The 16,032-nt window shown below is 30.2% G+C and overlaps 1 protein-coding gene and 1 long non-coding RNA gene across 3 annotated transcripts; both read left to right on the forward strand.

The window, feature by feature from the left end:
• Nucleotides 1-12,176: 12,176 nt before the first annotated feature.
• Nucleotides 12,177-15,965, forward strand: LOC124941706. 2 transcript variants are annotated; one of them, XM_047482054.1, is made up of 8 exons: nt 12,177-12,291; nt 12,476-12,598; nt 12,699-12,825; nt 12,924-12,967; nt 13,062-13,172; nt 13,261-13,353; nt 13,430-13,536; nt 13,618-14,186. In XM_047482054.1, exons 2-8 carry the CDS (start codon nt 12,495-12,497, stop codon nt 13,758-13,760), a joined length of 729 nt encoding a protein of 242 aa, XP_047338010.1. In that variant the 5' UTR covers nt 12,177-12,291; nt 12,476-12,494; the 3' UTR covers nt 13,761-14,186. The 2 variants fall into 2 exon arrangements, with proteins under 2 accessions (XP_047338010.1, XP_047338011.1); XM_047482055.1 differs by lacking the exon at nt 12,177-12,291 and adding an exon at nt 15,855-15,965 and having other exon boundaries at nt 12,404-12,598; nt 13,618-13,670.
• LOC124941707 lies at nt 14,327-15,422 on the forward strand. Its single transcript, XR_007099643.1, has 2 exons — nt 14,327-14,862; nt 14,954-15,422. It is a non-coding gene; the product is annotated as an uncharacterized LOC124941707 (long non-coding RNA).
• Nucleotides 15,966-16,032: the final 67 nt, after the last annotated feature.

The raw sequence follows: 16,032 nt of genomic DNA on the forward strand, positions 1-16,032 counted from the left end.
GAAAAGGCTATGGTGGGCTATAGCTCTGGCTGGCCCAGATTGAAGAGCCCAAACAGAATGTATTTAGCTACGCCGAATGTGTTTGGAGAAGCCTATGAAGAAAGCAGTATGAACTATGAAGCAAAAATGTGACTAGCCAGGATTTTATATAATTGCCCGCGAAAATAATGTTGCGGCGGGCCCGTGGCTGCGGCTCAAGGAAGAAGAACATAAACCTTATTCTGATTGACTCATGTATTTTAAAGCCTGTTTGATTTGAAGTTTTGTAAATAAAATAAAGTATATTTTGAAAATTTATGAAAAGATTTATTATTTGAGTTAAATTATTAAAATATTAAAAGAGAAATGATACAGACAGCTACTGGGAGAGCGATTCTCCCAGCGACTGTCTACGTGGCCGGTCACGTAGATAGGCCAAAAAAAAATAAAAAAAATATATATATATATTAACCCAGAAGCACCTAGAAGCCCGCCATTAATTTCACATTTACCGCTCATCTCACCGCTCACTCTCTCACTCAAGATCATCATCTAATGATTCTACAAACTCCAGCGCCTTCATCGTCTACGATTTCCATCAAATTTCTGATCTCCGTCCGTTCTCCGTCGAATACGATTTTCGACCTCTCTCCATAGCTCATCTTCGGTTGTCCGCTCTCTAGCGCCTTCATCGTCTGTAATTTCCGTCCGATTTCTGACCTCCGTCCGTTCTCCATCGACTACGATTTCCGACCTCCCTCCATTCGGTTGTCCGCTCCCTATCTCCCGCTTCCAGTTTGTAACCCCTGAATGTAGAGAGGTTTGTCCAAGTATCATTATTAATTGTTCAAGAAAATATTGTAATGTCGTTATTTTCTCTGTTTTTAATAAGAGAAATGAATTGTATTTAGTTTTGTTCATAAACTATATATAACTGAAATGTCATGTTCTTTTAACTACAATGTCATGTTTTTTTTAACTGTAATGTTATGTTTTTAACACTACAATGTCATATCATGTTTTGCACTAAAATAAAATGTCTATTAAACTGCAGTTCATTTAAACAAAATTGAATGTCATGTTTATTATTTCAAAACATGACATTCAAGCTTAATACAACATTAAAATTGACAATTTTCATTTTTAATATTTTTTCATATTTTGTATTTTGAATTTCGGTTACATTACACTTTCAACTGTAATGTCATGTTCTTTCAACCGCAATGTTATGTTTTTAACACTGCAATGTCATGTCATGTTTTTAATACTGAAATTTCTCTCTTATTCTTCAGCTTCATGGGTGAACCATCATCATCCCCTCCCAATGTTTAAATCCCCATTGTTGGCATGACTTTTGATTCTGAAAATGAACTTCGTGAGTATTATAATGCTTACGCACAATCAAATGGTTTTGGCATTTGTAAGTTAGGAGCAAGAAATGGGCAAGATGGAAAGCAAAAGTGGTTCTCCATTGCATGTGCTAAAAATGGTGTATTTACTTCAAAAGAGAAAAATATTTTACAACTTAGACCTTCCATCAAGACGAATTGTAAGGCTAAGATTAACGTTGCTGTTAGGAATGAGTGTTTGAGATTACTAGTGTCTACCTTGAGCACAACCATATATTGAGCCCGGGAAAGTCTAGACATATTAGATCTCACAAAGTTCTAGATTCAATTGCGAAGAGAAGATTGGAAGTAAACGACGTAGCTGGAATACCTTTGTCAAAAACATTTCAATCTATTGTGGTTGAAGCTGGAGGATATGAGAATTTGAACTTTGATGAGAGAAGTTGTAGAAATTTTATTTCGAAAGCTAGAAGGTTGAGGTTAGGAAATGGTGATGCCGAAGCTCTTTGTCAATATTTCAACCGAATGCAAAGTAGATGTTTAAAATTTTATTATCTTTATGATCTAGACGAGGAATCCCGGATAAAGAATGTATTTTGGGCTGATGGTAGATGTAGGGCTGCTTATGAGTATTTTTCGGATGTCATAAATTTTGACACAACATATTTGACAAACCGCTATGACATGCCTTTTGCTCCCTTTGTCGGGGTTAATCATCATGGACAATCTATTTTGCTCGGATGTGGCTTACTATCTAGTGAGGATTCTGAGTCATTTATTTGGCTTTTCAAAGCCTGGTTGTCATGTATGCACGGACGTGCTCCAAAGGCAATAATCACTGACCAATGTCGATCAATGGCCATTGCTATTGAAAAAGTATTTCCAAACACCAATCATCGTTTTTGTCTTTGGCATATCATGAATAAACTCCCTACAAAGTTGGCTGCTCACGCTCAGTATAAAAGTATAAAAAAAGCATTGAAGAACATTGTCTATAACTCAATCACAATTGAGTAGTGTGAAAGGAATTGGATGAAAATGATAGAGAAGTTTGAATTGGAGGATAATGATTGGTTGAACTCTTTGCACGTACAACGATCTAAATGGATTCCTGTGTATGTTAAATGTCACTTCTGGGCAGGCATGTCAACATCGCAAAGAAGTGAAAGTATGAATGCATTTTTTGATGACTTTGTTCATTCGAAAACATCCTTAAAATAGTTTGTTGAACAATATGATAGGGCACTGAAGAAAAATATAGAGAAGGAAAAGAAACTGGATTTTCAGTCTTTTAATTCCACCATTCCAATTGTTAGTGGTTATTCTTTGGAAAGACAATTTCAAAGTGTATATACTAACAACATTTTTAAGTTGTTTCAGAATGAAGTGACAGGATTGATGTTTTGTGACACATCCATAATTGAAGACGATGGGAGAACTACTATATTTGGAGTAGTGGAGTCAATTTTGGGTAATAATGGAGAACATTTGAGGGATGTTTCATTCAAGGTACACTACACCCATGTGGAGAGTTTTATAAACTGTCAATGTCTAATGTTTGAGTATAGAGGGATTTTGTGTAGGCATATTTTGGCAGTTTTGAGAAGAATGAAAGTGAATCAGATGCCAGTGAATTATATATTGGATCGTTGGCGCAAAGATTTGAAACGAGGTTATCAAAGCATCACTAACATTTATGATTCAGATGTGTGTGATAGTCAAAGAAATCGTTATAACTATCTAGCTCCAAGGATTCAAGAGGTTCAACAACTTGCATCAATGTCTGAAGATAATACTTCTGTTTTGGCTGAAGTGTTGAAAGAAATGAAAGAAAAATTTATGTTAGATTCAACATCATCAACAACTACCACACCGCCAACAACTACTACGCAAACAGAAAAATCGATTCATTCTCCCGTGAGAGTAAGAGCTCGGGGTAGACCAACAACAAAACGAAAACAATCTGTCATTGAAAAGATTACGAAATCGGCTACAAGGGCTCGAAAAAAGGTTAGTTTCTGCATTTTCATTATTCATTTAATATGACATTTCAGTTGAAACAACGTGACATTGCATTAGAATAGTTGAAACAATTGAATGATCAAGTATCGACTCAAGAACAATGGATGTGGAGCTTCATAAAAGAAGCGGGAGGTGGATGTGGAGAAATTGCTTTCCTTTTTTTTATTCATGGAAGATGCGGGAGGTGGAGGTGGTGAAACTGCTTTCCTTTTTTTTATTCACACTACAAAAAAATATGACAAATGAATTTAATTACAAGACAATACAATTAAAATAAAATAACAGGGCAATAAAGTTAAAATAACATGACATTATTATTCACTAACATGACAAAGTAGTTCAAGTAACATGACAAAGTAGTTCAAGTAACATGACATTTCATTCATGAAACATGACATTGCAGAAATGAAACATGACAATGTAGTTAAGAAAAATAACAGGATAGTTCAGTTAAATGATATTGTTATTCACCTAACGAGACGTTGCAGTTCATAAAACATGACAATGCAATTAATAAAATAACAGGACAGTGCATTTAAGATAACATGACATTGTTGTTCACCTAACATGACAAAATAGTTCAAGTAACATTACATTGCAATTCGTGAAACATGACATTGCAGATCATGTAGCATGACATTGCAGTTCATAAGCATGACATTGCATAAATGAAACATAATGCATTTAACAGAGTTAATAGGACAATACAGTTAACAGAAATAACAGGATAAAATAATTCATATAACATTACATTGCAATTCATGAAACATGACATTGCAGCTCATGTAGCATGACATTGGAGTTCATTACAGTTCATTACATAATGCATTTAACAGAGTTAATAGGACAATACAGTTAACAGAAATAACATGACAAAATAATTCATATAACATTACATTGCAATTCATGAAACATGACATTGCAGCTCATGTAGCATGACATTGGAGTTTATTATAGTTCATTACAGTTCATAAACATGAAATTGCATAAATAAAACATAATGTAGTTAACAAAATCAACTAGACAATGCAGTTAACTGTTGTTCGTTTGTTACCTTCGTTCTTCTTCCTCATTCTGTTTATTCTTCTTCTTCACTTCGTTCTTCTTCTTCTTCACTGTTTTCATCTCAATCATTGTATTCGTCTTTTTTGCTTCGTTCTTCTTAGAAGCATCATATATAACCACTTGTTTATTTGATTCCTAAACATTACAAAAATGTCGCAAGTTAGATTATATAACCGAATGTACTAAAGTAAAAAATGATGAAGAAGTTACCATTTTGTGTTGAACGAAGAACGCGAGCAAACGATGGATTTTTTCTGATGATTAATGTTAGGGTTTTCTCTGAAGAACGCGAGCAGACGATGGAAATTGCTAGGATTCGAAAGCAGATGGATTTGAGAAAGAGAGAGAAATATGTGAATGTCTTGGAAGATGTTGAAGATGGTTGAGTTAATCAATTGCGTTTGTAAATCGCTAGAATTGCAGATGAACTTGAGAGAGAGAGAAAACCTAAAATGTTTGGGAAGATGAAAATGGCAAATGGAAGATGAAACGGCGGGCTTCTGGGCTTTTGGGTTTTTAGATATTTTTTTATTTATTTATTGGGTCTACGTGTCTACGTGGTGGCCTGCCACGTAGACAGTCGCTGGGAGAATCGCTCTCCCAGTAGCTGTCTGTATCATTTCTCATATTAAAAATAGAAAAATGAATATTTTCATATTTGATTAAATAATTTAGTTAATTGATGATGGGTTTTTGGATCAAACAATGGTGAAGGCTTGTTCGTTTGGTAATCTTATTAGTTAAAAAAATAGGTTCAGAGTTTGTTTGATTTAGGTTTTTTTTTTTCAAATTTAAAAAATTATATGGCTCAATATTATTTTGGGCTTGAACTTGACTTTTTTTGCTACACTTTTGTTTTTTTGTTTTGTATTAGATATGAGTTTTTGCTACATTTAATATTAGAGGTAAAATTTAAGATTTTTAATCTTTTAAAGATTTTTATTCTAAAGAATTTTTACAGTAAAAAAAATATCAAGAGTTCCTTCCAATTGTTTTACCATTTGTAAACTTACAAATTATTTAAAGTCTTAAAAATTTATTTTAAAAAAATATAATTATTATTATTTAAATGTGTATATTCAAATAATAATTAAAAAAAATAAAATAAGAAGTAGACGAAAATATAGTTATACAATCAATTAAATGAAATTTATTTAAATATGTAATACAAATTTATTGTGATTGTTTCGTTCATGTTAATCATAAGAGACTAAAAAGCATATCATTATCACTTAATTGACACATTAATTCTTTTATTTTAACGCTCTCTGTTTCTATTGCAACAACAGAACGATCATTCTTAGTTATGAATCTCCTTAAAATATATCTTCGTTCGTAATAAGATGCAAGAAAAATTCTTGACAGATTGAAAGAGAGTTTACTACAATGATAGATATCGATTTAATAATCGATTAGTTTTATTCAATGAAAAATCACATAATACAATTTCAGTAGTTCGATTCAGAATCTATCATTTCCTTTTCTGAGTGATTTTATAATTTTTCATAGTATATATATATATATATTATTTCTTTATAACTTTATTTCTTTTTTGAGAGTTACTTTATATGATTTTATTTCTGGAGCAACATTTGACGGGGAGTGGGTAAGCAGTCGCGGCATCACCATCACCGGAAGCAGGAATAGAGCCAGAGGGGTAAACGACCATGTGGATTGTGAAAAGAAATTTGTCTTTGTAAATTTGAGGTCTCTCTTGCTTCTTAGATTAGGGGGCGATTCGTGCTTCTGAGTCAAGGACTTCTTCTTATTACAGAGATCGATCCCTTCTCCAAGGACAAGAAGCTCTAGTTCAAATAGAAGTTGTCAACCACTTTCCGTCTTGGATCTGAGTCAACGGCATTAGCATTTTCTTATCACTACGCTGTCTGTGAAGAAAGAAGCTAGGCAGCTTTCGCCGTATTGCCACTTTCTTTGGGTTTGAGAGTCTTTACCTGATACCTAATAGGTGTAAAATAGAGGTTTAAAGGTCTCTATCCAATCAGACAACCAATTCGACTACTAGCTACTTCATACCTGTAAACTCAAGGTTGAAAGTGTAGTCTCTTTCTATATTAGTTATAGTGGGAGGCAGATAAAGATTGTCTTAATAAATGAATACGATACAGTAACTAAGGCCTTGTTCGAATTGGGGTTTATAAAATAGAAGGCGAAAAAAATAATGATTAGTGATAATTTTGATAAGGTAATAATTAATTTTGATAAAAGGACTTAAAAGTTATTGATATATATAAATAAAATATATAATAATAATTTAAAATAAAGAGTATTTTAGTATTTTAGTTAATAAAAGGAGTGATGTGATTGTTGAGAAGTAATTAATTAAAAAATTGATTTTGGTTAAATTTGGTTTAAAACCCAAATAAAACAGCCTAAGCTAAAGACTTCCTCCAGCATCTTGATTCATATTTAAATTAAATGTGATAGAAACATTTTTTATAAGATAAATTATTAAACCTAACATCAAACTTGCCCTTATATAATAATTGGATCAGTCATATTTTGTAGTTGTCGCTCTGTCTTACTTCATAAATTTTAAGACCAAACCGGCTCATGATTTCATATTCTTAATTTATTTATTATTATTATTATTAATTTTTTATAATTTCAATCAAATCTTTATAAAATAACTTATTATTTATAGATAACAAACTAAAAAACAGTTTTCAACTTCATCACACACTACAATTTTATTATCATCTATCTAAAGAAGAAATAAAACACCAAATACAACAGGTTATCAACACATTAATTTGTAAGACTTTTTTTAAAAAATATTTTAATTTATAATATAGTTGATAAAATATTATATTAAATTATTCAAAAATTCTTTAAATAATTTTAACCAAACAAATAAGTCTTTATTTAAATACTTTAACCAAACAAACAAGTCAACAAGTCTTTATTTGAATACTTTAACCAAAGAAACAAACAATTTGAGTTTGAAGTGAATTAATGTTATGAAATATTTTTTTAATTATGTATATATTATTAAATTTAATAATATTTGTTCATTTAACCTTAGTTTCACTTTCAGTCTAAACAAACAAATAATATGATTAAATATATATTTTTAAATAATTTATAAACTTTGTTTATAGTCAACAAAATTTAATGGTTAAGAGGCGAGCTTATTTATTTAGAAATTTAATTATAGGTATCAATTTTGTAAAATATTTATATATATTATATACATAATTGTTAAGAAAAATCTCATATTTAAACAAATAAATTAAACTAAGGATGTTACTTTTCATTTATTTTTTCTTCTTCTTATCATTCGCTATTCTTTTAGTTCTTTCTCAATTTATTTAATTTTTTTTTATCATTTTCTAAATTTATATACAAATAAATATTTTATAATTTGTATTATTTATTACTTCATAAATAAATTTTTATTATTATACTTTGAAATTTGTTATAGAAATTTTAACTAATAAATTGTCACAATATATAATATAATTGATAAAATATTATATTAAATTGTTCATATATTCTTTAAATACTTTTAACCAAACAAATAATCCTTGATTTGAATACTTTAACCAAACAAACAAGTAGTTTGAGGTGAATTAATGTTGTGAAATATTTTTTAATTATGTATACATTATTAAATTTAATAATATTTGTTCGTTTAATTTTAATTTTTTTGAGTTCAAACAAACAAATAATATAAATAAAATATATATTTTTAAATCAAAGTTAACCAAATTTAATGGTTGAGAGTAAAGCTTATTTATTTAGAAATTTAATTATAGGTACCAATTTTGTAAAATATTTATATATATTATATATATAATTGTTAAGAAAAATCTCATATTAAACAAAATAAACTAACGATGTTACTTTTTTTTTTTATTTTTTCTTCTCTTATCATTCTCTATTCTTGAGTTCTTTCTCAATTAATTTTTTTTTTTTATCATTTTCTAAATTTATATACAAATAAATATTTTATAATTTGTATCATTTATTACTTCATAATTAAATTTTATATTATTAGACTTTGAAATTTTTTATAGAAATTTTAACTAATAAATTGTCACAATATATATATATATATATATATATATTATTATGCTTTAAACACAATTTTTACTCTCTCTTTTTTTATCATTAAAATTATAATCTAAAACATTGATTTTATAAGTGTCATCTTTTCTCTTACTCTTGTTTATTATTTTCCTTTTTATATATAATTTTATATAATATTCAGTTAATTATATATATTTATTAAAAAAAAAAAAATTATTATAATAATACTAATAATATATTTTTTTCTTTCTCTTTCTTACACAATAAATACAATTACACTATAAATTTAAAATATATATTTCCACAACTAGATATATTACTAAAATTATGAAAATTTTGGTGCCATACCACGGATAAAAATAAAATAAATTTTAAAAAAATTATAATAATATGTATTCAATGTTTAAAATTCTTAATAAATCACGAATAATATATTAAAATAAAAATAGAACGCTCTCATTCCATATTTTATTCACTTCAGTAAAATAACTTATCTTCTTATATGTTTCATCACATATTTTTTCTGAATGAACCTCTCATCTCTTGACCTTACACTTTCACTTTGTCAATCAAATATTTGATTCATATTTTTTAATATTTAGCATCGTGACCTCACACTTTGGTAATCAAATATTTGATTCATATTTGTTTAATTACTTTTAATTGATATAAGCCAATTATCTCTCAGCAAATCACACTTGATTAAATGATTGTACTTGTTTAGTTAGGTTTCAAGTTCGAAATATACATATAATATTTTTCATTTTATTTTTAACCGTTTTAAGTTTATGAGCGGGTCAGCCCACAATCCGACCCAAGTATCAATTTGCGCTCACATATATATCCAAATTAACCACAACTCTCGACCCGACAATCCGGACACTTTAAAAATTAAGCATCATTATATATATATATATATATATTAGTTAGTTAAAAAATTGAACTTATATTGTTAAAATGAAAATGTTCCACGTTTATCAAATTTGGTGTTGAATTTAAAATATAAAGTGTTGTTAGCCTAGTTGGTTAAAATGTTGTAATTGATTTGTTAGGTTGTAAGTTTGAAACATACATATATCATTTTTATTTTTAACCGTTTTAAGTTTATGGGCGGGTCAACCCACAATCCGACCCAAGTATCAATTTATTCTCACATATATATCCAAATTAACCACATCTCTCGACCCGACAATTCGGACAATTTAAAAATTAAGCATCATTATATATATAGATTAATTAGTTAAAAAGTTGAACTTATATTGTTAAAATGTCTTGCATTAATAAAATTTGGTGTTGAATTTAAAATATAAAGTATTTTTAGTCTAGTTTGTTAAAGGGTTGTACTTGTTTTGTTGTGTTGCAAGTTCTAAACATACATATAGCATTTTTTATTTTATTTTTAAACGTTTTAAGTTTGTGGGCGGGTCAACCCACAATCCGACCCAAGTATTCATTTACTTTCACATATATATCCAAATTAACCATAGCTCTCGACCCGGCAATCCGAACACTTTCAAAATTAAGCATAATTATATATATATATATATATAAAATGATTAACTTAACTTAATACACAAACTACTAACAGCTAATAATATTTAAAAAAATGGCAAAAAAAAGAGGTACTTGCTAATAATACTAAAAAAATGTGACCACAAAGGGTGTTTATTAATAATATTAAAATAACGTGACATTAAGGAAGGTAAGCACATAGTATACAAACACACTTAACTATGTACATAACTTGTCGTTTGACAATTTCAAACTCAAGACCTCGTAAAGAAGTTGGGTATATCCACATTGACATGTATTAGTTTATTTCAAGAATAACAAATGATTTGACATGACAACATACTTAAAGAAGAATCTTCTAACACATTTCCAAATCCAATAATAATACTAATAAATCATATATAATATATATATATATATATATATATTTTCTCTTTTTACACAATAAACCCAGTTACACTTAGCGAAATGATTTTTTATAAATATAAGGTATAGTGCATGTGCGTACGCGCACCTCTTCGACTTCCTTAGCGAGTCGGTGAGCACTTAGCGAATCGCGAGGTACTTAGCGAATCACGAGGGACTTAGCAAATCGCGATGTACTTAGCGAATCGCGAAGTCGTGCTTCAAGCATTTGATTGAGCTCCAGGTAAGAGAAGATGGTTTGAATTCGATTTCGTTAGTCATTAAGCATATTTTGGTTAATAACAAACGAAATCGAATTCAAACCATCATCTCTTAACTGGAGCTCGAAGTACATAGCGAATTGTGAAGTACAAAATTTTTTATTGGTTTCATAGATAATCTATCTCGTTTGACAAGGTATCAACAACAAAGTCATGGTTTTGAAGAGAAAATGTGTTAGCATAAAAAATCTTATTAATTTTATTTGAAAACATTTAGATTTTTCAGAAAAGGCCTTTGAAGAATCCATCATTGAGCTCCAACTAAGAGAAGATTGTTTGATATTTATTTCTTTAGCTAATGACTAACGAAATCAAAGTCAAACCATCTTCTCTTATCTGGAGCTCAATGATGGATTCTTAAATGGCCTTTTCTGAAGAATCTAAATATTTCCATTAATGTAAAAAGATAAGGTTTGTTTTGCTAACATAACTTCTTTTCAAAAAACCATGAGTGATGTAGATACTTTGTCAAATGAAGTTCATTATTAACTATAAATAACAAAAAATCTTGACACTTAACGAAATGCAAAGTACTTAGCGAAACGGTAACTCCTTAGCAAATCTTTCCTGAAACGGAAACCCATATGATCCGAGATTATCTGCAAAACTCATAAATGAACCACTTAACGAAATGCACAAATATGAACCAATATGAATCAAATAACAAATATGAACCAATATGAACCAAATAATAACAGGTTAAATCGAAGGGTTTGAAATGAAGATAATGGAAACATGAACATAACTCGAATTAGGTTAAATGTTTGAAATGAACATCTTCTCCGACCTTCAAATCCTTAGAATCCTTCACTTGCATGCAATAGGTTTAGGGTTAGAGTTTATGAAGATCGTGTAAATAAAAACATAAATCGATTTAGGTTAGGGTTTGAAATAAAGATAATGTAAATCTGTATGAAGTGACCGCAGCCCCGCCGCCGTAGCCGCCGCCTCCGTCGCCGTAGCCGCCATCAAAAGAGAAAACAAGAGAAGAGAGAGAAAGTCAATGAAGGAAATAGAAAAATTAGAGTATTTATACTAAACTCTAATCTACTTCGCGAAACGCTAAGTCCCTTAGTGTTTCGGGAAAAAGACAAATTTGTCAAAAAAAAAAAAAAAAACCACGAAAACAATTAAATTTATGGGCGACCACCAGGTCAAATTTGCCCATCTTTGGGGTCATTTCGTCAAATTTCCCGTAATATACACCTAGGGACGACCTAGGGTAAGACAATCAATGCAGTTGCATAAGGCTTCCCACTTTTATAGGGCCCCTATTTTTTTATATTTAATAATATTATTTTATTTTTTTTTTTCTTTAATATTAAATATATATTATAAAAATAATTTTTTATCTCTTTTTAGTCTCGTATTATAATATATTAATTAATTTTTTTTTATTAAATAATTAATTTATTATTATTATTTTAGGGGCCTAAAATTTAAATTTGTATAGGCCCAAATCCTATATACACCTAACTAAATACATTAGTTAAAAAAAAAGTTATCGGATACCGGTTCTCTTCCCGTTCGCAAACTCTGAAATGAAGACGGCTTCTGCTTGCGGTTAGTTCAGTTGATGAGTGGCAAGTGACCCGAGTCAAGCGACAGAACCTCAACGGAAATTCCAGGTGATAAGTTTAGAGGGCTATTTAATCTTCTTTTCTCACTCTACATTTCCTGGAGAACAACATTTTGCTCCTTATTGTTCATCGGCTTATGTATGCATTTTGCCTTTTACTTTTCTTCATTACCTATCAGTTCGATTAATCGTCAATTGGTTGCCCTAAATCATTCAATGAATTTGCTTGACAGTTTTGTAGAGAGCTGAAGAATGGTGGACAGGTTCTTCTTATTTTCATCACCCATAATTCGTCAAGACAATTCGTATCAAGACCAGTCTCACCGGATGCTTCTTCTTTCCGGCCCTCCCTCGTCGTATACATCTCTCTGGATATCCGAATTTGATGGAGCTTGTGAACATCATTTCTCAGTTCTGTAAAGCTAAATTATTTGATGTTGAATTTCCATTTTGCAGAGGAAAGACATCTTTGCTTTTCCAGTTTGCTTATAATTCACTGTTGGAGAACAACTCTACCAATGCTAAGGTTGTCTTCATTTGCAGCCGCCGCAGAATGGAAAACAATCCCCCTTATCTATCTCAGGTATCCTCATTCTTCTGAAACCGTAACTTAGTGCTGCTGTCGTTATTATGCTATTTACTTTGAAGAGCTGAAGTAAATTCTACTCTTCTTGGCTTCAGGGCATTGACCCATCATCTGATCTATTTCAACGTGTAGAAATCAAGTTAGCAACATTCAATCAAGAGTCTAAACCTAAAGTGTTAAAAGATGGTTAAAGTTCCTGATCTTTGCTTATATGGTTTTTTCTTGTGCTGAAGATACGTAGAAGATGATGAAGGTATCAAGAAATACTTCTCTGCATTTCACCTCCATGATAAATTTCCTTTGTCCGTGGTTGTTGATGATTTTGGTGACTTTTTTGGTGAAAGGTGATAACCTCTTAAAATCTATATCAGAGAGACCTTTCTGTGTTCTTTCAGTTTGAAAATTTTCCTTGTTTTTAATTTTTATATGAAGTAACCGTGGAGAAAAATATAGCAATCCCCGAGGAAGAGACCTTGCGATGGTTCGAGTTCTTGCACTGTGTCAAAGTGCCATATCTCATGCCAAGTGAGCATTCTTGGTACACTGCAATATCAATGCTTCTGCATTTGATTGGAATTGACAGTTATCTTTCCTCCTATAGTAAAATAGGGCCATGCACACTTCTTTTATCTGATACATGTCATGGAGACTCCCCAAGACTACTATTCATCTACAAAAGATGGATATCGTCCATTTTTATGATTAAAGGTTATCAATAATCTAAAAGCTAATAGTAATTTCTTTATTTTGTTGTATAATCTTTGGATCATTGTCTTTGTGTTTATTTAGGTGATGGCTATGGATCATTTATTCTTCATAAATATATTCATTCAATAAGTTCCCTATCAGAGAGGATACCAACTGCTAGGTTTTCAATAGCTCTTCAGTATCTTGTTCTAGAAAGCCTTTGTGAAGAGAAGGAGGAAGATTAGTTACAAGATCAAAAGGTATGATATGATGCAGAACTCTTATCTTTCCCTTTGATACCCCTGAATTAGATTCAATGCAATTGCAAATCCATGTAAAACCTGTTTTTAGGAGAAGAAATTTAACAAGTTTACTTTCAACTTGGCAAGTACTAATCTTGTTATGGACCATATATATATATATATATTCCATATCCATAATTAACTGAGGTTTTATGTGTGTTTTTTTTTAAATAGCCCAATACTTAACTGCTAATTTATTGAATCCTTATTTCTAATATAGAATTAGATACATTAACCAATTGTGTCATACAATCCACCGTGTTTGTGCCACCAATGTCAACCTGGGCCAGTTGTGCATTAGTCATACTTAGGGGTGACCCACCAAATTAACTGAAGAACCGACCGTAATGGTTTAGTTCGGCTTTTTACTTGTCGAACCATTTTACGGTTAACTGATATACCAAATGTAGAAACATAAACAAAAATTGTCTCCAAATGGGACCAATATGTATATATAGATTTTATGTATTATTTTGGTGTTTTTACTTTTTAGGTATTGAAACTGCACATATAATAAAATATTAATATACAAATAAGAAATTATAAACTATAAATAATGTGATATAAATGAAATAAAATTTGTAAATGGGTGAAAGTGAACCAAAATGTAAATTTTGGAAAATTCGTCAACCAATATACCAAAATGAAATTAACAATATAAATGTTCTAATGATATCATCAATTTTGAATTTGGGCCGTTTCAATGAATTTACATAAATTTGGGGCAAAAAATAAATTTGTTTTTTCTAGTGATTTTCTATATCAGAAATGTCCTGAACTCTTACTTCCCAAAGTTGTATAAAAATAATTTTTGGATCATTGTTTGTTTTTGTCTTTACAATTTTACTTTTCTTTGCATGGAAATGTAAAAAGCAAGAAATTGTTGCTGCAGTAAATCATCCTGTTACAAGAGACAAAGACATGCTTCTTAAGGAAACTAGAATCAGATACACCTCTAAGATTTCTCTTATTCTTTTCAATTGAGAATATAAAGAAAAAAAATACTAGAAAGTGCAGACTTGAACTGTTGTTAACTAGAAATGAGGTATCTTTTATGAATCAGATTTCTGCAAATTACCTTGGCATATATTTGGAGTTATTGAACATAACATGGGCCTCATTTTCTTAACCATAAGGTGCAGAAAATGGATAAATCTTTCACGGGTTGTCATATAGAGTTATGGTTTAACAGTTTACATCAAGAAGAACTAGAATGCAACATTATCATGCATGATTGCACGAGGAAGACAATTTTATTGGTGTATTGTTTGTTTTTCATTGTTTTCAACTCCTTGGACGTTCAACTTATTAGTTGAAAAAGCATACCTGGAGGTTGGAGGTTGGTTGGGAGTGAGTTTCTCTATGAAATTGAAACTTTGAAGTATGGGTTTTGATGGTTCACTTACGATACCCATGACATGGTTTTTATTTCCATCTAATTATTCTGTTTATCTCCCGATGCTTCTTCTTTCCGGCCCTCCCTCATTGTAAAAGTTCTCTGTATATCTAAATATCTGTGCAATCTGTTTATCATATCATACACATTTCATTAATGGAGTTGATAACACTGTTTTTCAGTTCTGCAAAGTTTAATTACTTGAAGTTGATCCTATTTTTGCAAAGGAAAGACATCTTTGCTTTCCCAGTTTGCTTATAATTTGCTATTAGAGAACACCTCTAACAATGGTCTGGTCTGGTCGTCTTCATTTTCACTCGCCTTTTATGTTATCTTCTGAAACCAATAGATTATTGCTTCTGCCCTTATTATATATACTATTTAGTTTAAGAGTTGAAGTTCAATAATTATGCTGGTCCTGGATGGCTTCAGGGCAATGAAATCAAATCAGAAACATTCAATCAAGAGGCTAAAATGAAAGTGTTAAAAACGATTAAAGTTATCATTTAGTGATGACATCATGATATCAACCAAATATTAATTTACTCATTTATAGAATAATCTTTGATTAATTGTCTTTATTCAAATTAGGTGATGCTTGTAGATAACATACTCTTCTAAAATATGTTCATTGACAAGTTCAATCAATGAGGATACCAAGTGCAAGGTTTTTAATAGCTCTTTAGTATTTTGTACTTGGAAGACTTTGTGAAGAGATAGAGGAAAGCAATTACAAGATCTCAAGATATGATTGATGCAAAAATCTTATACTGAAAACCAATTTTTAGGAGAAGAATTTTAACAAGTTACATTAAACTT

This window comes from Impatiens glandulifera, chromosome 6 (genome assembly GCF_907164915.1).
Source record: "Impatiens glandulifera chromosome 6, dImpGla2.1, whole genome shotgun sequence".
In the NCBI taxonomy this organism is placed as follows: Eukaryota; Viridiplantae; Streptophyta; class Magnoliopsida; order Ericales; family Balsaminaceae; genus Impatiens; species Impatiens glandulifera.